This window comes from Symphalangus syndactylus, chromosome 5 (genome assembly GCF_028878055.3).
Source record: "Symphalangus syndactylus isolate Jambi chromosome 5, NHGRI_mSymSyn1-v2.1_pri, whole genome shotgun sequence".
NCBI lineage: Eukaryota > Metazoa > Chordata > Mammalia > Primates > Hylobatidae > Symphalangus > Symphalangus syndactylus.
Genome location: NC_072427.2, coordinates 108528460 through 108550626, shown reverse-complemented (window position 1 = coordinate 108550626; position 22167 = coordinate 108528460). Strand labels below are relative to the sequence as shown.

Here is a 22167-nt window from a genome sequence, read left to right as displayed (position 1 = left end):
GCCGCCTGCAGTATCAGTATCAGTATCAGCATCAGCATCAGCATGAGCATCTGCATCAGCATCAGTTCAGCTCAGCATTAGCTCAGCTGCCCTGAGGCGGCCGGCGGCTGTGAAGGAGCTCCAGGCTGCCCCCATCCCCACGCCCTTCTCGGCTCAGGGCGTCCATGAACGTGCGGATGGCCGGCGGGCGAGTGGCGCCTTCGCAATCGCGGCTGCCCCTCTAGGTGGAGGCACCGGGGACCGAACCCGTGTCTTAGAGCTCGACCGCGGACGAATCCCGGGGCCGCGCGCCTCGCGGGAGAGCGGCCGCCGTGCGGCGCGGAGGGATACGCCTCGCCCGCACCTCCCCTCGCCGCGCCCCCGCCTCCGCCGCCCTCCCCGCCCGGCTCTGCTGCCGCCGCGGCGGCCGCTGCTGCTGCTTCTGCCGCTGCTGCCGCCGCTGCTGCCTGGATATAGTGCGGCAAGAGCGGAGCTTGCAGTCACTTTGCGAGGAGGAGCGCGCGGGCTGCGGGCGGCTGGGGCACCGCGGGAGCGGCGGCGGCGGCGGCTCTAGCAGAGGCGGCCGGGACAGCGAAAGGTTCTCTCTCCAGGGCTGGACTTAATAACTTTGAAACTGTCCACCGGTGTCACGTCCTGAACATGAGCCTCCTCCTCTCCTTCTACCTGCTCGGGTTGCTTGTCAGTAGCGGGCAAGGTAGGAGTGTGGTGCTTTATTGCATTTACTTTCCCTCCCCCTTCCACCCGGCCAAGAGAGGCAAAGAGGGAGGCGCAGGAAGAATTAAATGAAAGAACTAAAGTTACAGTTATTGTTGTTGTTGTTGTTATTATTTTCGTTCTTTCTCCTAGCTGTCCCTAAAATTGTATCTGTTGTGTGGAGACCCTTAAATAAGAGAAGGAAGAATACAGAATTGGAGAGGGGAAATCAGTGAGCAGGATATCCAGGGAAACCGCTGCTGCTTCTTTTTTTTCTCCTCTGGGATTATGGCTTTCTTTTATTTTTATTATCAGAAATTGGATGAGTGTGTTGGTGTGCGTTAACAGTGAAATATCTGAGGTTGCGGAAGGAAAGGGCACGGTGGTGTTTTACAGAAGCAGCAAAAACTATCAGTGTTGAACTCATTTGCAAAATATCTGTTGTGTGCAAGACGTTCGATTCTTGGAGACTCTTTTTTTTCACCCCTTTCCCAAAACCCTAATTCCTGACTGTGAAGTGAATGATGATGGCTTATTTCTGTTGGAAACTAAGAGAGGGGCCATGGATATTGTGTGTGAGAAAGCAAATGGATAAAACTAGGGATGTGTTGCAGTCATTCATTTTGACCCCAACCCCTTATTAATACAGAAAGGTGGAATCATTTTATAACATTACATTGTAATTACACCTGTAGGGGATTTTTGGGGTTGTGGGAGAACTGGTGGGAGCTTTTCTCTCTTAAAAAAAAAATGAATAGCCTGGTAGAATAACCTGAGAGGGAATTTGTGGAAGCTATCACTGTTGGTCTCTAGATAGATAGATATGAATTTATCTGGCTGTTTAGATAGTAAACGTTCACATGGAATATACTTACAATAAATGGAAGCATTTTCAACTGTCCAGACAAGTTTGGACGTTTAATTAGGGACACAAAATGCTAAAACATGCATTGGTGAAAGTCTTTAAAGGAAAAATAAAATAGCACTAATTTTGAGATAAGTAATGATTGCAAAGAATGTTATGTTGTTAGTGTAGCGTGAAATTGGTTTTTTAAAAGAATATAATAAATTACAAGACAAGTTAAGATATCCCCACGATATTCAGTTCTAAGCATTTTTAGCCTCTTCGGTATTGCTCGTTTGCTCCAGCAGGGGGTGGTAGAACTCCATTTTAAGCCCAGAAGATGGTTGTTTCTGCTCTTCACAGAGTCCTTCTATCATTCTTCAGCAGGGCTTGACATTTTGGATGTGAAGCCTTCCTTTTTCTGCCCTTCTCCTCCCCACAGCTATAGTGTTAGTGGCGGATGAAACACGACTGGATGCAGATTTAATGTTCAGAAATTAGTATGCAAATGTTGGATATTCCTATAGTTTGTAAAGTGTCTTGATAAGATTCTGCTCATTTTCCCTTCCTAACATAGAGTATGAAATATTTCATTCTTAGCAAAATTGCAGATATGTCCATCTGAAGCTAATACTAGCCCAGTTCGTTAATTCAGTGGTTCTTAACCAAAGATCAACATACACATATGTCCTACAGATATGCTGCTTTAATTTTCAGATAGCTGCTGATTGTGTTTAACTGTTCATTTGTAGCATAGACAGGTATTTTTGATCACTAGGAAACAATCCCTGAAAATTGCAGTTAAAATACAACTGCAATTAAATAAGTGTAGATGGTGTGGCGCATAATAGGAAGCAAGCTTATGCAGACTTAGGATTGCATTGTGAGTGGTTTGGAGAAGAAAAATGTCTCAGTTGTGGAATCTGAATTTATCATTGCAGAGGCTAAGTGTGTTGGAATTTGGAGACGTAGGAAATTAGAAATGTTTAGATATGTAGGTTTAAATAGTACACAGAGACATAAAATTTGGATGTGTACATGTAACATAGACGTGAAATTGTGATTCAGCTAATTTATAAGTCAGGATACAAGGTGGTTATGAAGAGGTACTCTGAGACAAGCATCTCTGAAGGGGAGCCCATATTCACTGTAATGAAACAGGGTAGAAGGAGACCATCATTGTAAAGATCTCTCTATCTAGTACAATTTCACAATGTGTGGCACTCATAGAGGCACGGATATATATCAGAGAGACCTAGCTTTTGTGAAAAGGAACATATAGTACTTCTATGCCATGTGTCCTGATTAAGTCAGAGAGGCTTGGGTATAGATATTCTCATCCTGGGGTCCAATTCCTCTATGCTAGTGTTTTGTTCTCTAATTAAGGATGCAGCAGCAAGTATCAGACACACCACTGGGAGCTGTTTAAAAAAATAGACCTAGTGTAACTCATAATTTTGTTTATTCTCTTGTAAAGAGGGCCGTGGAAAAGCCACCAGTCAGTGATCTCTGGTCTTGTCTTAGAAATACTAAAATCCCAGCTTGCTGATTTATGTGTCCAACAATATACTTGCAGGGGATTTTATGAAGCATGATTGAAGGTATTGCTTTGGAAAGTGGTGTGCAGTTAGACTGGGGAAAGGCAACAATGATGTATTCCCTTTCTAGGAGTCAAAACGTTTTGAACTGAAGCAGTTGAATAGGAGAAAATGACATTAAGTGAGAACCCGACTAACTTAAGTGAATGCCAATACTATAATTAGCTAACGAGGCCTAATAGTTTTCTTGTAACTCTCAATACAACCTTATTGTTGTACAGTAGTAAGACGCTTTTTTTTTATTGTAGCAGAAATACTCCTTTAAAAGCCTCTAATTTCCACTGCAAGATTAATGTATAATGAAGTAAGGTTAGAATGTTATTGTGAAGTCTGAATTTAATTGTCAATGAAAGAAAATTCTGTAGTTCTCTAACTTTTGCAATTATTTTTCCTTTGTGTTCAAAACTTGGTCACAGGCTTTGTAATCATAACTCTCAAGTGATAACTTCAGTTTCTGATTAACTGCATTTGCTGTTTGGATGTTTGTATATTCAAATTCCCAAACTGTTGTATGTATGGATTGCTTTCGTGAGAGTTTTTACATTTTTAAAATCACTTCCTTCTTCCTTTAAAAATTAAACAAGTATGATTAATAAGCATTTTTCCTGGATGTTCACATATATAAAATAGAAGCACTGTTATACTAAAACCTAAGGTAAGAATAATGCTGTTCATCTCTCTTGCAATCCAGTTCAAACATACCACTTAGAACACTTACCTAAGCCAAAATCGTGAGGAAAGGAGGGGTGAATTGCCCAGTTGATCAGTTAAAGCAGACATCTGCTTACAGTTATTCTCTTTGGTGAAGTGCTAGTAAGTCATTGTACATTAGAGCAATGTACCTTCTAAAAATAGAGCACAGGTGTGTGAGTGTCTACTAGTTTGAAGATTACAGGAGAGATCACAAACTCATCTTCTGTCTAGGCTGTTAGATGGCTCCAGCCTCTCTCGTATGCTTTTTTTCTATCTGCTCTGCTCTAATTCTTTGATATCAGCCTCTTTGTGCAAAGTTTCTATTAAATCGACTGGGTCTTCTTTTGCACGTGGGGAAGATAGGCTAATGTAAATTAATGTCTTTATTGTCAAAGAGTAACCCAGAGGATTTCCCTCCCTGCTTCATATCAAAGGAGTTAGGCAGAGCATTTTCTCACTTTCAATGCAGAATCGGAGCCCGTAGAGCAAGAAGGGAAGTTGGTGGGTCCCGAGAGTGTCAGATGAGTCTTTCCAATGACACAGGGAGCTAATTTTCTCCCCGAGGTACTGTCCTACTAGAGAAGCAATTAATGGAACAAAAGAACCTCATTCAGTACCAAAAGTTAGACTTCATATGATTTTGTAAATAAAATGGCCTTCTTTCAAAAATAGGGCTAGTTTGTAATGAAACTGAGAAATGAGCTACAGAGATTGAGGCTAGTAACCAAGCTGAACAGTGTAATTTGTTTTTGCCTGTCCTTGTGTGGAAGCAGTGCAAATAGTAACAGGATCGACAATCTGAGGACTCTGGAACTGGTTCTCCTGCATTCTGTCTTTTAACATTTGGGAAATCATTGTAACTTACCTCTTTTCAGGGCCATCTCTCACAGCAATGAATTTTTGAGAGCATGAAGAAAAGTGCTCAATAACTGATAGAGTGATTCTAAATTGCCTTATTTCCCCCCAAAATGAAATTAATCCCCTGAGTGTTGATGTGTGCAAAATTAATTTAATAATTCGAATATATTTCTCAAGGGACTATCATTGTTTTTCAAATTTTATTGTCCTAAATTTTAAATTTATTGTTCCCTTTATACAATCCCAATTAAACTGAGGATAGGCCTATTTAAAAGATTATAAATTTGTTTTAATTTTCCAAATTACATGATATGAGAACACTTTAAGATGCAACCAGTGCTTTTATGCTTTTATTAAATGTAATATTCCTGCACTTTATAGAGCCAAGCTATCTCTAATTGTTCAACAAATAAAAGTGCTTCTCTCTGGTGCTCTTTTAAATATTTTAATAACTTTTAACAATTTACAGTTATAATAAGAGTACTAATCCCAAATAGATATTAACATCTTTCCTAGTTTTCTATGTTCACTTGTGCTACTAACAATCCATCAAACATTACAAGACATTTTAGAAAGCTATGAAAGTAATGAAACATCTTAAATTTAAATCAAGATGCTTGAATTTAAATCATTAAGAAAGATAATGGGGAATTTTGAGAATATTTATAAGCATGACAATCAAAATATTATAGTTGGAAGAATTTCAGGTCCATTGATCAAATCTTTCTTGGCTCCATTTGATTTATGAAAACTCACAGGGATGAAGAAAATTCATTGGATTTGGAATCAGAAGACCTAGGCTACTAAGAGTCTCTTAACCTTGAAGAAGCAACTTATGCTCTTAGAACCACTATTTGCTTATTTGAAAATCTGATATTATAAAATCTGGCCAGTTGACCTTGATGCTCGGCCATGAGGAGCAATTGTAACAGTAAATATGTATAGGCAGGCACCTTACCAAATGTCAACCCTACTGTGCTAGGCTTTGTTTATATTTTTAAATAATGTGTATACAGATAAATTTGTGGTTTATCAACATTTATTTAGTTTTAAAAAATCATCATAAGCTGCTCTGTGATTAGAAAAAAATATCAAGGGGACAGAGATTACTTGTTATTGATAAGGGTGACTCATTCATCATTTATTCATTTATCTAACATTTACAGAACACCTGCTCTGTCCCAGACACCTCATGAGACAGCATTACTAGGAATGGTTGCATAGACTGTGTGAAGAACAACTCCAGGGGGCGTCACTTATTGTCCTAGTGATGCAACACATTGATTTTTACAGTTTGCCAGCAGATGGCAGTAAAAGGTTTTGAGGAATGATGCGCTTTTTTTTGTATCATGAATCCTTTCTATGGACCAACATCAGGCTGGTGTTAAACACCGAGAGGCTTAGGATGGGCACATAATGAAGATAAATGACTTACTAAAGATCAAACAGAAAAGTAAAAAGGTTAGTTACTAGAGCTCCAGTCTCCAAACTCTTCAGTTCTCCTAACACCAAACTTGTTCATAGATTTTATTTAAATGAATCTAATATATCTTCAGCTCAAAGAATAATATATCTTCAGCTCAAAAATAATAATATATCTTCAGCTAAAAAAATAAAAAATATATTTAAATTCTGTGCCATTTTGTCAGATAATCAAATAACAAGCACTTTTTGAGGCCTTAAAATGAGAATATTATCAGCACCTTCTAACAGTACCGACCACTTGTACAAAGTGCTTTCAGTCACCTTATAACTTATGATTATCAATGAGTCAAGAGACTATTAGCTTTGTTTTATGGATGAAGAAATTGAGGTACAGAAGAATTATCTGATTTGCCTATATCACTTATTTTTGTAGTTATCTGGAACTAGGAGTAGATTTTCCAACTTCTAGTTGCATACCTATTTTTGATGTATTGTTGATTCATCTGTTTAAAAATGTGCATGTCTGTGGAAAATTCAATGTTGATAATTACAAAAACAAATAATATACATTTAAAAAGCCAAATAAGCATGACAGAGATACATAATTTGTTCAACAAAATATTATAAAATGACAAAATATATCATATAATTAATTAAACACTAAGTAGTCTGAGTCCTTGGCAGTTTAGTGCCTAGAGTGAGCTAAAATTGATGGTGTTTACTAACTGACAGGCTCTCTTGTCATAATCCTCTGTTAGCTTGTTATTATTATCATTATCGTTCCTTTAACCATGAGGGCCATGAGACATAGGGAGTTTAAATAACTGTCTAAGATTGTACTGCTTGGAAATGAGGGTTTGCATTTGGGACATGTCCAAAGCCTAGCATCTTACCAGTACATCACCTTGCCACTCAGTGAAACAGAAAGGGCTTCAATATAGTGAGAGTAAATGGAGAAAATTATTAATACAAGGAGAAGAAAAATGAGTGAACAAATTGTAAGAAGGGAGGGGCGTGTTGAGAGAATAGAAATAATCCAGTTTAATGAATCCAAGGATTCATTAAGCAGTTTGGAAAGGTGAGCCTCTGCACTCACTTCTGGAAGTAGTGGTGGAAATGGAAGATGGAGTGACCTGGAGGCCAAGCTGGTTTGACTCTAGTGTAGATCTTTGGGAGCCATTATTTGGGCAGGAGAGTAACATGGTTAAATTTTGGTTTGCTTTTAAGTCTACTGACCATGGCCGTGTGTAGGATGGACCAGAAGAAAAGAAAAAGGAGTAAGTGGACATGGCACATGTGTCTATGGAAGACTTCATAGGATCTTAGTAACAAATACAAATTGAGAAATTGGTAGGAAGGTGCCGCATAAGTTTTAAGTTTATTTAACAGGAAAAAAAAGTTTACATCTTAATAGAAATAGGAAAAATAAATGAAAATGTACACCCGTTTTAAGTAATTTTTAACTTGCTATTTTTAAAATTATATGTCAAATTGCTGTATTCATGGCACATCTAGATGAAAATGTCAATAAATTTGAAAATGGAAACTGTTGATCTTTTTATTGGCCAATTCTTCAGAATAATTTCTTCACTTTTATTTGTCATCCGTCTTTATCTTGTTCTTCCATCCCCATTTATACTTTAAATGTTGTGTAGTATACTTCCGGAATTTTGGGTAAAATCTCAGAAGTATGTAGGTAAAATTTGTTTTCATTATATATTCTTCATTTAAGTCATCTTCTCTGCTTTATTTATAGTTTCTTTTTCTTTTTAACACTGGCACACCAAAACAAAATAAAATCCAGGAGAACCCCCCCCAAAAAAAACCCTAAAAACTTACATGAAAGAAGATTTTTGTATTGAATATATAAAATTTTAACATTTTTCTGTTAGTGTCCAAGGGAGGAAAAAAAGAACTAATATTTTTGAGCACCTCCTCTATGCCAGAGAGCTGTGTTGAGCATTTTTACTCATTGTCTCATTGAATCCTGATTAAATCACATTTGATAGATGACCTTCCTGAGATTAAGAGTGACGGATTTGCCCAGAGATTTTAAGTTCCTTCTTTAGGCTGACACCCACATTTATACCAAAGAGCATTAAATACATTGAAGATATGATTCGGTCTTTTTTGCTACAGTGTTTGTTTCTTGGATGCATCTTATCTTTTTACACCATTGATAAACCAGGGGATGATGTGTTATAATGCAGCAATTGCGTTGATCCATGGGTTGGGAGTGGTGGCTCACATCTGTAATCCCAGGACTTTGGGAGGCCAAGGCCGGCAGGTCGCTTGAGATCAGAAGTTTGAAACCAGCCTGGGCAGCATGGCAAATCCCCGTTTTTACCAAAAATACAAAAATCAGCTGGGCGTGGTGGTGCATGCCTCACTAGTCCCAGCTACTTGGAAGGCTGAGGTTAGAAAATCACTTGAGTCTGGGAGGCAGAGGCTGCAGCAAGCAGAGATTGCATCACTGCACTCCAGCCTGGGTGACAGAGTGAGACCCCATCTCAAAAAAGAAAATAAAAAACATTGTGTTGATCCATAATGATTTTCTCCACTCATTAGTTTCTTAAGTAAGAGCCAGGCTTCCTCACAATTATGGAGAAAGCCTTAGCAAGCTATGAAGACTTTAAGAAAAATATGAAAAAATCAACTTAAGGCCCTTCCTTTGGTACAAGTATTCATTTACTTAGTAGCTTTAAGAACGTCTTGATTTCTGCTGTAATAGGCATCTCGTGAAGTTGAAAGTGCAGCTGAAGAAGCTGGGAAGTCATTTTGCCTGGTGAAAAATGATGTTTGTTTTTTGTTTACTTTGTTGTTTTTATTTTTTAAAGGCTACACCGTGGATCATAGTTTGCATTTTAAAGTGAATGCCCTTCAGATCTTGCATCCTTATAGAGGGTGCAAAAGCTAGGTGCAAATACCAGCAGAGATTTAACTATGCTAGTGTTGTAGTTAAGACTTTTATGGTTTTTGCTGGTGCTTGTTTACAGATTTCTGCAGGTTTTGAATGTTCTGCCTCCTAATCCTGTCTTTTCCCATAAAGTATGATGTTTTTTACTGCACAAGTTTTCAGACCCCAGAGATTTTCAGGGATGTAAATATGGTGTGATATCAGAATTGCATGTCTCTACTTGTAAAATCAGCCAATGTACTATAACTAAAACCTCTATTATAATATGAATAGGTCCCAATGTAAGAAAATAAGCACACTTGTAGTTTGTTCTCAATTTTAATGAGAGGACTTGGGGACATTTTTTCTATTATTGTAAATTGTTCATTCCCAACAAGGTTTTTTGGTACCTCTGTTACCAGAAAGGGGTCCCAATCCAGAACCCGAGAGAGGATTCTTGGATCTTGCGCAAGAAAGGATTCAGGGCAAGTCCATAGAGTAAAGTGAAAGCAAGTTTATTATGAAAGTAAAGGAATAAAAGAATGGCTACTTCATAGGCAGAGCAACCCTGAGGTCTGCTGGTTGCCCATTTATTGTTCTTCATTATATGCTAAACGAGTGGTGGATCATTCATGAATTTTCTGGGAAAGGGGTGGGCAATTCCTGAAACTGGAGGTTCCTCTCCTTTTTAGATGCTACGAGGTAACTTCCGCAAGTTTCCATGACGTCTGTAAACTATTATGGTGCTGGTGGGAGTGCCTTTTAGCATGCTAATGCATTATAACTAACATACTATGAGCTGTGAGGATGACCAGAGGTCACTCTTGTGGCCGTCTTGGTTTTGGTAGGTTTTGGCCGGGTTCTCTACTGTAGGCTGTTTTATCAGCAAGGTCTTTATGACCTGTATCTTGTGCCAACCTCCTATCTCATCCTGTGACTTAGAATGCCTAACCATCTGGGAATGCAGTCCGGTAGGTCTCGGCTTTATTTTACCCAGCCAGTATTCAAGATGGAGTTGCTGTGATTCAAACGCCTCTGATGTTTCTAATACTAGGCTTTCTGATTATTTTTATATCCATTGTCTCACTTAATTTTTCTCTGATTATTATTCTCTACTAATCACTGCCTGAAGAGAGCAGTTTCTGTGTTCTAGCTTTAACTTTGTAAGTATCATGCATGAGAGAAATGCTAAGAACAGATTATGTGAAGATTAATATATACAGTGAGCTATGTCCCATATACTTTGATTTGTGACATTTACGTGCTTTTGATTAAAAAAAATTATTTACTTAGATAAATCACAACTTTCTGATACCAGCTGAAATTAAGCACATTTTTAATCTTGTTCACTCTTTATCATACTATTTAGCGTAGAAAAACTGGCTTCTTGCTACTTATTCTATAGATTACACACTAATCTTTACACCAGGTAAAACTTCTGAATCATCAAAGGGTAAGAATTATACTATGGTAATATTTTTGAATGTATATACTATACGTTGTGGGACATATTAATTGACAAAACACTTATAGTCAATTTTAATTTACCTAATGAAGCCCCACAGTTATCCTGAAAGGTAGATAGTATTTCTGATTTAGAATAGGATAATAAACTTCAAAAAGGCGAAATTACTTGCCCAAACAGAATGCTTAAAAAAACATTAGGGCCAGACTTGATATAAATATTTTACTCCAGATACATCATATTTTCCTGTTATATTTCTGGTTTTACTTAAAGGTTTGTTTCACTCACATCCATGAAGCAGTTACCAAAAATTACTTCTTGGTATGAAACGTATTTAATATCATTATGTTCTTCAGAGTTTACTTTTGGACTGAGTTTATAAGATGCCATTAATTTTAATTGGAGATCTACCTTTTGTTCGAAATGTTTGGAAGTGTTTGACTTAGAACTGTTAATACTTTTGCCTTGTATTCATTGAACAATCCTATTCTCTCAGCCTCGTTGCTCATTACTGTGCACACCAGTTCATTCAACAAATGTTCATTAATTTGTACCAGTCATTGTTAAAGGCTTTGAGGGGCCAATCAAAGATGAGATAATATACCTGAATTCTGCACTTCAAACTTACAGTGCTTTACTGTGACCTTCCATGTGAACTCCATGGGAGCAAAAATGCCTTTCCCTGCTAGCGTCCCATTAAATGCAATGTACTTGAATAGAGAGAATAGAGAGTTTGCTGTAAATTCATATGTGTATTCCTAGAACATGGTAGAAGCCCAGCAAATATATGCTGAATGCATATTTAAATATTACCCGGCAGGAGCCAAATTGACTGATTTTAAAAAGCATATTTACTTCTGCCTTTGTATAATGATTTGTTTTGTTGAAAATATATGATATGTTGGCCTATGTGTTTATTTCACACATTTTGTTTATATCACTGACATGCATATAGCAGATCTTCCATAAATATATGAACATCTATAAAATAATAAAGTCACAGTTATTATCTAATTCAGGAGGAATAACAAGGATGAATCACCTTATCCCTGGTCTTATGTCCTCGTTGAAAATTAATTAGGCTTGGAATAGAGAAAACTGAAATCGTTCTGTGAGATTTGTTCTTTTGAAGCCTTATCTGAGGCATAGGAGATGGTTATATAGTTGGAGTCTCAAGACTGTTCAATATATATATTGAAATAGATAAATAAATGAGGGGGATATAATATCTTGATAAAGGTATAATTAACTAGATTAGATATGGTCAATAGTAAATGTCTGCTGTGTCGATAAAGCAAGTATTTAAAGTCCTCAAAATCAAGATAATCCCCCATGGTTAATTAAAAGTTGATTATTCATTCTATTCTTATTGGAAACCAATTCTGAACTGTATGTATAGTAAGAGAAGTAAGAAAATACTTGTTTTATCTTAATTTTTAAGAGATACTTGAGTGTTTTCTCTGTTTTAAAAAAATGAAATTTCATTTAACCTCAAAAATCCTCCTTTGCCCTCTGATAGCTGTGTGTGTGTGTGTGTGTGTGTGTGTGTTTTAATGATTTTAATGGTGTTCTCGAGGTCCAACTTCAGTGTTAAAAGCATTTAAGTTTATTGGATGGAGTACATTGTACATTTTCGGATACCCCAGAAAATCTTTATCACCTATTTATCTGTGTTCCTGCCATTTATCTATTAATGTTACCATTATTATATATGCTGCTTTTAACTTGAAACACAGTTTGCAATTAAAGAAATTACTAGTGCTTCTGATTTATCTATTTTTACTTTTATCTCCCTCCTCAAATTTTACATATAATCACTTTAATTGGTAATCTAGATGAGTTATTTTATTTCAAAGCCCCCTCATACGCGCTATGCTAATGAATTTTACCTCTGTGTGGGTTGCAGGTGGTCTGCAATTGAAGAACAAAACTTAACCTAGGTTGTTCAATGGCTTTATGAGGTCCTCTGTGCTTTTCAAAAACCTTCATCACCACATCCAAAATGGATATGAAATGTTCAACTTTACTGTGCTCGTGTTATTAAACTAACACTTCTTAGTACACAATTAAGAGCTATTATGCAATACTCTAAGTTGTTAATGTATTTTTGTTTTCAAGTCCCTGTATCATTTTTATTTTAATGAAACATTTTATGAAAAATAGCCTCCTTCCTACACTGTGCATTAATACAGCGATTGTTTGATGAACAGTGACTTCTTTAATCAGGAAATACCGCTTTCTTACTAGGAAAATCAAAGGATTAAACTATTGACTATGGGAGGAAAGAGGACTTTGTTATTAGTCAAGTGTCACATGAGCTTTCCTGCTCAGCTGCCTCTCACTCCCATGCCTTTTACCTCATTTTAAAGTCTCTAAGTCTCAGGTGATGGACATGGATGTGGATGTGTGATAGAAGAAGATAAATCTTTATAAGTGTAAAGTGTCATTACTAATTAGAACTCCGAAACACATTCTAACCTCCCAGTAGAAACGCATGCAGGGAGCTGAGGTTGAATGATAAAGGGAAGTGAATACTCAAAAACTAATCACTGTTTTGTTTCAAGGAGGATAATTCATCAGCTAAAGGGGAATGGAATGTGGGTGGTTGTGTTAGAAGGGTGAAGAGCTTGGATAAAATCTAATATAGTTTCATGCATACAGGGGAGAAAAAGATACCCAGAATGTATAGAATGATTATAGTCAACCTTGTTTCCTTAATGATCAGTGTGTAGTTTTAAGTATTTGGTGAATTAATTGAATGAAAGAAGGAAACCTGCCATTTATTCTGCAGGAGTTTTTTTTTCCATAGGGATTACATCATTTTTAAATTCAAAACATATAGGAAATCTGAACTATTATTTTAAAGATGAGGGAACTGGTTTTCATAAAAGATATGTAGCATCTAATAAGGGAAGGATCTGGAATTCAAATTCAGGAATATCTGATTCTAAAACGATGCTCATTTCACTGACGGAAACATAGTCCCTTGAAGAAATGAGGAATTGCAGAAGGAAAAAGACAAGCGCCAGGAGTAGCTCTAGCTTCAGGTTTTTATCATTTTTTCTGGCCAATTCTCCCCCCGCCTCCCACCCAGCTCTATAATACATATATTTACAGTATACGGCATGATTTTTTGACATACGTATGTATTGTGAAATTATTAAGCTAAGTATCTATCACCTTACATAGTTATTTTTGTTGTTGTTAGAACATCTAACATCTAGTCTCTTAGCAATTTCCAGGTATACAATACATTTTTAACTATAGTCGCCGTGCCATGCAGTACATCTTCAGAACTTATTCAACAGAATGAAAAGACTACCTATGGAATGGGAGAATATATTTGTAAACTATACCTCTGATAAGGGGTTAATATCCAAAATATATAAGTAGTTCAAATAACTCAATATCAAGAAAACAAATAACCCAATTTAAAGAAAAGTGGGCCAAACACCTGAGTAGGTATCTTCTAAAAGCTGACATATATATGGTCAACAGGTGTACGAAAAAATGCTCAACATTAGTCTTCAAGGAAATGCAAATTAAAAACCACAATGAGATCTCACCTTACACCTGGTAGATTGTCTGTTATAAAAAAGACAAAATCTAATGTTGGTGAGGAGAACAGAGAAGCCTCGTGCATTGTTTTGGGGAATAGAAATTAGTACAGACATTATGGCAAATAGTATGGAGGTTCCTCAAAAATGAAAAAATGGAAATGCCATATCATCAGTTCATTACTTTTGAATGGCCAAATCCAGGTTAGTGACTGCCAATTGGTAAAGGAGTAACTCTTTTAGAGACTTAAAAGATTAATAAACATGGAGAACTAGCAGGATTTAGAGATAATAGGGTGGGGTTTAGAGTGGTTGTAAGGTGGGGAAACTTGATTGTTTAGATTAGTGTAATTCATTAAGAACTACATAACATTAATATTTAAATATGAGCTGTATCTTTAAATGGCCTTTCTTATTGTGAATCACTATAATGATTAATAATTTAGTAAGCCATCAGTCTGTGGATGACTTACTGAATATTATCATAGTGAAATTACATCAGTTTAGGGTGCTTTTAGGGGCAAAGAAGAGAAGGACAAATTCAAAATGGCTTAAAAATAATCTATTATAGCACAGGAGAGGCCTTATAGAGGTAGATTTTAATTTCATGTTTCTACTCCTGGTTTTGGCTGTTTTTACTTGGCTTTGTGGAAGAAGCTTGTCTTCAGCAACTCAAAACGTCACATACTTATGTACTTACCTGAAGTTGGGAAAGAAAGAAATATAGGTGCAGTTTATTTTATTGTTTCCTTTTATTGCATTTCACAGATACTGCATTTTTTTTACAAATTGAATGTCTGTGGCCACCCTGTGTCACGCAAATCTATCGGCCTCCTTTTTCTGATAGCATGTGCTCTCCTTGGGTCTCTGTGTCACATTTAGGTAACTGGCAATATTTCACAGATTTTATTATTATTATGTCTTTATGGTGATCTGTTATCATTGATCGTTGATGTTACAATTGTAATTATCTTAGGGTACCACAAAGCATACCCACATAATCACAAACTTAATCAATTTATAAGTGTCGTGTATCCTCTGCTCCACTGACTGGCTGTTTCCTGGTATTTGTCCCTCTCTTCAGACCTTCCATTCCTTGAGACACAACAATATTGAAATTAGGCCAATTAATTAACCCTACAATGGCCCCTAAATATTCAAGTCAAAAGACGGGTCACAGGTCTCTCCCTTAAAATCAAAAGTTAAAAATAATTAAGTTTAGTGAGGAAGGCATGTTGAAAGCCAAAATAGGCCAAAAGCTAAGCCTCCTGTGCCAGTTAACCAAATTATGAATGCAAAAAACACAATTATTGAAGGAAATTAAAAATGCCACTCCAGTGAATACACAAATAAGAAAGCAAAGCAACCTTATTGCTGATAAGGAGAAAGTTTTACTGGTTTGGATAGAAGAGCAAACTAGCCACAATATTCTCTTAAACCAAAGCCTAATCCAGAGAAAGGTCCTAATACTCTAATTCTGTGGAGGCTGAATTGGAGAGGTGGGGTGAGACAGGTGAGGAAGCTACAGAAGAAAAGTTGGAAGCAAGCATAAATTAGTTCATGAGGGCCAGGTGTGGTGGCTCACGCCTGTAATCTCAGCACTTTTGGAGGTTGAAGTGGGCAGATCATTTGAGGTCAGGAGTTCGAGACCAGCCTGACCAACATGGTGAAACCCCACCATTACTAAAAATACAAAATTAGTGGGGGCATGGTGGCGCATGCCTGTAATCCCAGCTACTTGGGAGGCTGAGCCAGGAGAATTGCTTGAAACTTGGAGGCGGAGATTGCAGTGAGCTGAGATTGCGCCATTGCACTCCAGCCTGGGCAACAAGAGTGAAACTGCATCTCAAAAGAAAGAAAAAGAAAAAAGAAACTGGTTCATGAGGTTTAAGGAAAGAAGCCATCTCCATAACATAAAAGTCAAGGTGAAGCAGCAGATGCTGATAGAGAAGCTACAGCAAGTTATTCAGAAATTCTAGTTAACATAGTTGATGAAGGCAGGACTACACTAAACAACAGAATTTTAATATAGAAGAAACAGCCTTCTATTGTCAGATGATACTATCTAGAAGTTTCATAGCAAGAGAAGAGAAGTCAATGCTCGGCTTCAAAGTTTCAAAGGACAAGCTGACTTTCTTCTTAGGGAATAACGTAGCTGGTGACTAAGCTGAAGCCAATGCCCATTTGCTATTCTTATAGTCTTAGGGTCCTTAAGAATTATACTAAATCGTAATCCCAGCACTTCGGGAGGCCGAGGAAGGCGGATCATGAGGTCAAGAGATTGAGACCGTCCTGGTCAACATGGTGAAACCCCATTTCTACTAAAAATACAAAAATTCGCTGGGTGTGGTGGTGCACACCTGTAGTTCCAGCTACTCTGGAGGCTGAGGCAGAAGAATAGCTTGAATCCAGGAGGCAGAGGTTGCAGTGAGCCGAGATCACACCACTGCACTCCAGCCTGGGCAACGGAGTGAGACTCCATCTCAAAAAAAAAAATTATGCTAAATCTACTCTGACTGTGTTCTACAAATGAAACAAAAAGCTGGGATGACAGCACATCTGTTTACAACATGATTTACTGAATATTGTAAGCTCACTGTAGGGACCTACTTCTCAGAAAAGAAAAAAGTTCCCTTCAAAATATCACTACTCATTGACAATGCCTCTGCTCAATCAAGAGCTCTCATGGAGATGTACAAAAAGATTAACATTGTTTTTATGCCTGCTAACACAACATTCATTCTGTAGCTCAGGGATCAAGGAGTAATTTTGACTTTTGCTCTTATTCTTTAAGAAATACATTTCATAAGGCTATAGCTGCCATCGGTAATGATTCCTCTAATGGATCTGGGCAAAGTCAATTGAAAATCTTCTGGAAAGGATTCACCATTCTAGATGCCATTAAGAATATTTGTGGTTCATATGTCATATGTCAACATTAATAGGAGTTTGGAAGTTATTCCTCATATTTTTCTCCATCCTCATGGATGGCTGAGGGTTTCAAGACTTCAGCAGAAGTAGTAACTGCAGATCTGATAGAAAGAGGAAGAGAAATAGATTAGAAGTGGAGCTTGAAGATGGGACTGAAATTCTGCCATCTCATGACAAAACTTGAATGGATGAGAAGTTATTAGCTTCTTATGGGTAAGCAAGGAAAGTGATTTCTTGAGATGGAATCTAATTCTGGTGAAGATGTTGTGAACCTTATTGAAATGTAAACAAATTATTTAGAATATTACATACACTTAGTTAATAAAACAGTTGGAGGTTTTGAGAAGATTGACTTAAATTTTGAAAAGCATTCTACTGTAGGTCAAATACGATCAAACTATGTTGCATGCTATAGAGAAATATGTTAGGAAAGGAAGAGCCGATTGAAAGCACCAGACATCATTGTCATGTTATTTTGGGAAATTGCCACAGCCGCTTCAACCTTGAGCAAACCCCTACCCTGATCAGGAAGCAGCCATTTACATGGAGGCAAGACCCTCTACCAGCTAAAGGATTAGGACTCACTGAAGGCTTAGATGATCCTTAACTCTTTTTTAGCAATAAAACATTTTTAAATTAATGTATGGACATTTTTAGACATCATTCTGCTGCGCACTTAATAGACTATAGATAGTATAAACATAACTTTTACATGCCCTGGAAAACCGAAAAAATTGTGTTATTTAATTTATTGTGATATTTGCTTTATTGTGGTGTTCTGGAACCAAACTGGCAATATTTCCAAGGTATGCTTGTATTTCTGTTTTTTTTGTTTGTTTGTTTTGTTTTTGTCTTTTTTTGTTTTTGTTTTTGTTTTTTTTTGAGATGAAGTCTCGCTCTTGTCCCCCAGGCTGGAGTGCAATGGCGGGATCTCGGCTCACTGCAGCCCCCGCCTCTTGGGTTCAAGCAATTCTCCTGCCATAGCCTCCTGAGTAGCTAGGATTACAGGCACCTGCCACCATGCCTGGCTAATTTTTTTTTTTTTTGGATTTTTGGTAGAGATGGGGTTTCAACATGTTGGCCAGACTGGTCTCAAACTCCTGACTTCAGGTGATCCGCCCACCTCGGCCTCCCAAAATGCTGGGATTATAGACGTGAGCCACCGTGCCCAGCCGCCTGTATTTCTTTGGTTGATTTTCTTTGGAGGAAAAATCGCCTTAACCTGTGTTATCTAGCCAACTTCCCTCAATACTCATGGGCTGTAATCGTTTCATATGATCACTCCTAAATTGGTGGTGAGGAGAATGACATTAACATGATTTCCCTTCCCGAATCAACTCCCTTTTGCTGATAGGGAGATCTGCCTCCCTGGAAGTACATGACTGGCCAATCAAATTAGGTGTCCATCTTGCAAGGAAGAATGAAGCAGCGAGAATATTGTAGTCAAATGTGTCTGCTGCAGGAATGTTGAAAAGACCATTTTTGACAAAAATGCAAACAATATCAAAGCCAACGTTTATAAAGTTCTTACAGTGTACCATATTTATGTGCTTCGTATGTGTGATCTCATATGATTCTCCAAACTTTTGAGATTAATTCTCTTTTATAGATGAGGTAATGAAGAGATTTTAAAGAGTTAGATGACTTGCCTAACTGACAACACTGTTCAGTGGCAAAGCTGGGATTTGAAGTCAGTCTGATTGGCAAAAAGAGTTGTCTTCTACCAGCCAAGTTGCCTAAAAGAAAACCATTAGCATTGTGCATAGTGTTACTGTTGTTAAGTTTAAGAATGATAAGATAAGGGTATTAACTTGCTTTGTGAACAGGCTATGTTCTGGGCACTTTCCAAAAAAAAAAAAAAAAAAAAGCTGTTATGCTTGAGCTTATTTAATACTTATATCTGCTTATACATTATTATTATTTTAAAAAGTTTTACAAATAAGGAAATTATGGGACAGAGTGATAAGTAATTTGCCGCAGGTCACATAGCTATGAAGTGGCCAAGGTGTGGTTTGAACTCAGGCTTTCTTTGGCTTTGAAGACCTGGGTGCCTCCCACTACACAGTGCTTGGGGACTATAGTCAATGTATGGCAGGAGAAGGGTAATAGATTTGGAATAAACCAAAATCCATACCCTTGTCTAGTCCTCCAAAAGCTTATGATATAAAAGAAGCTAACATTTTTCAAGGTAAATATTTTTATTGTTTTTATATTCTTTTCCAGAGTAGGTAGGAAAATAACATTTTCAAGTGTAAGGAGGCTAAGGAAAATATTCATTTTGTTTCTGGAAGAGGAAGAGTTGGTTAAAAAATAGAAATGGGGCCGGGCGCGGTGGCTCACGCCTATAATCCCAGCACTTTGGGAGGCCGAGGCGGGCATATCACGAGGTTAAGAGATCAAGACCATCCTGGCCAAAATGGTGAAAACCCATCTCTACTAAAAATACAAAAAATTAGCTAGGCATGGTGGCACGTGCCTGTTGTCCCAGCTACTTGGGAGGCTGAGGCAGGAGAATCGCTTGAACCCAGGAGGTGGAGGTTGTAGTGAGCAGATATCACGCCACTGCACTCCAGCCTGGCAACAGAGTAAGACTCCGTCTCAAAAAAAAAAAAAAAAAAAAAGAAATAGAAATGGGAACCTGAGTCCTCTGTAGAGGGAGAAGTTGTAACTAAGAGTGTTGATTTGAAATGGACCAATGAGGCAAGTTAAATATCAAAGCATGGGCGATTATGCAGACTTACTAATCCGGGTGCATGCCTCGACCAAGCGGTGAGCTATATACTATTCCTCACTTTTGATTTCTTCCAAAAGCTGCACAGTGAATCAAAGGTTAGGGTAATACAAAATCATGGTTTGAAGCACTTGGTGTATGAAACTATGCACGTGCTCCGTAATTTCTTCTTTTTAGAATAGCTATGCTTTTTCTTTGCCAGGCACTTGCACTAACACTGTTTTCTTGAAATAGCCAAATCTATAAAATTTTATGTAAAATATATTTTTAAAATTTATGTAAAATGTATATTTGTTTGTATAGGTCTGTGTATATGTGTGTGTATATATATTTGTGTGTGTATATACTTATACACATACATATATTAAATATATATGCATACAGGAGGTTGGGGAAACCATTCTATGCTGTATCAAAATCTTTCAATGCTGTATCAAAATGTTTGCTGTATTTGTTTCATTAGTTTCATTAGTACTGAAATTCATGAATATTTTACGTTATTAGTTCTTTGCTGATTTTTGCTCCTAAGAAGAAAATGTACTTCATTCTAAAACATTGGACTCATTATTTACACTTTGTATAACTGAAGACTATTTAGCCAGTGTTTAATTTCTCAAGACTACAAAACAATATCTGCTGTCTCCTTGTTACACAGAACGAAGAGCTAAACACCTCTCCCCACTATTTTTTCAAAGAAACTCCCAACACACAAGTATCCATAATTGATGATGTTTTCCATCAAAACATAGTCAGTGAATATAGATAAAATCGGCATTTGGAGTATGAATGTTTTGGTTCCAGCTCAGGGACTGTAATTGAACTGCATGCGCAGACTTGAATTCTTCATTTCAGTTTCTCTAGTTTGTAATTAAAGAGATGAAGGCTGTTAAGTTTCTGATGGTGTTATACCCTCTTTTACATTGGACTGCACAACTGAATTATAACACTTCTTGTTACAGTGCTGCTGAACAAATTTAACATATTTGTAATATCACAATAAGTATTGGATCATAAAATTATAGATGCATATTCTCTTGTATTTCAGTGGTCTGTTGTCGTGTCCCTTTTGAGAATTACTAAATAGATAATCTGCTTCTATTTCTGTTGACAGAGAACAGATTTCATTTGTGTAAAGAGCTTTTGTGAGGTATGTTGGTTCTGTTTTTCATATAAAGCATTTTCATATTTTCAGGTACTCAGGTCAACTAAGTGCACTTATTTGCAGCAAAATAAAAATGTTCAAATTAGAGAGTTTCTAGTAACTTTATTGCTAGCAGGTTTATGGTTTTATGGAAATAAAAATATTTAAGAGGAGCTTTCCTTTCTCTGTAACTAGCATTGAATGGTTCTATTTTAAAACAATTCTTTGATTTACTTTTACTTCTTACAGATTGGTGACACCAGTCAAAATTGTTTCTGAGGTTTTCAGAATTCACATCACGTGGCTGGTCATTGAAGCATTCTGGCTGAATGGTTGGATGCTAAATGGATTCGTGCCAGCATATGGCAGTTCCAGGCATTGAGGCCAATGACTGCTTAGTGCTGGGGTGAAACACTTTCCCATGCGCGAGTTGCTGGTGGTTTCCTGTGAATAAATTTGGATCCTGTGGCCCAAATAATTTCTTCGGCAAATAATTCAGTGTCTGTGTTTTGTTCCCAGTTCGGTTCCATGCTCAGTGAAGTCTCACTCTGTATACTTAAATATCTAAATATTTTTCCCTTTAGCTTCAAAGCAAACTTTTCGATAATTAAACCCGCCAAAAATTTATTTTTATTTGTAGACATGCACACTTCAAAATTTATTTTTATTTGTAGACATGCAAACTTCAAAATATTCTTCCATGCCATAGGTTTTATAATGATTAAACAGCACGGAGTTTGAGATCTGGCAGATTTGCATATAAATCTTGCTCATCCACTTGCTGGATGTGAGGTCTTCTGCAAGTCATTCAATGTTTTTCTTAAGAATATTAAGAGTGTTCCTTAATATTTTCATCCATAGAATGAGGATAATAATATTAGTACTATTCACAAAGTATCCAATTAATATTAGCTCTTTTCCTTAATATTACAATAGAGCCAATTTATAATTAATTTTTTTATTATTTTCCAAGCCTCCTTTAAAAATATTCAAAGAAAATTTGGATATATGAAAAATGATGTTCCAGTAAAATGTCAGAATGTTTATCTTGAGGTAGTTATTAGCTTTGCAAAGTTACGTTACCACTCTGCCACTGAATACATTGTATTCAGTTTTCGCATACTTCGCTAAGTGCCTAGGGCAGCTGATAAGTTTAGCCTTTGCGGGCTTTATGGTGTCTAGATCCTTTCTGCTTCTCTGCCTTAGCTGGATGCCATCGTGGTGCAGGGCTTCATAGTCAGAATGTGGAATTGAGGGTAATTACTCAGTTTATTAACTGACCAACTGCATAAATCCTGAATCCAGTACAAAGTTCAGTTTCTTTTCTTTTTTCTT

The 22167-nt window shown here is 37.1% G+C and overlaps 1 protein-coding gene across 4 annotated transcripts in view; it reads left to right on the top strand.

Moving 5' to 3' along the window:
* The first annotated feature begins 480 nt into the window (after positions 1-480).
* NCAM2 (neural cell adhesion molecule 2) overlaps positions 481-22167 on the top strand; it is a 567512-nt gene continuing 545825 nt past the window's right edge. For all 4 annotated transcript variants that reach the window (XM_055279341.2, XM_055279340.2, XM_055279342.2 and 1 more), the window contains exon 1: positions 481-694. In XM_055279341.2, coding sequence (XP_055135316.2) covers positions 640-694 — 55 coding nt within the window. In that variant the 5' untranslated portion in view covers positions 481-639. The remainder of the gene's footprint in view (positions 695-22167) is intronic.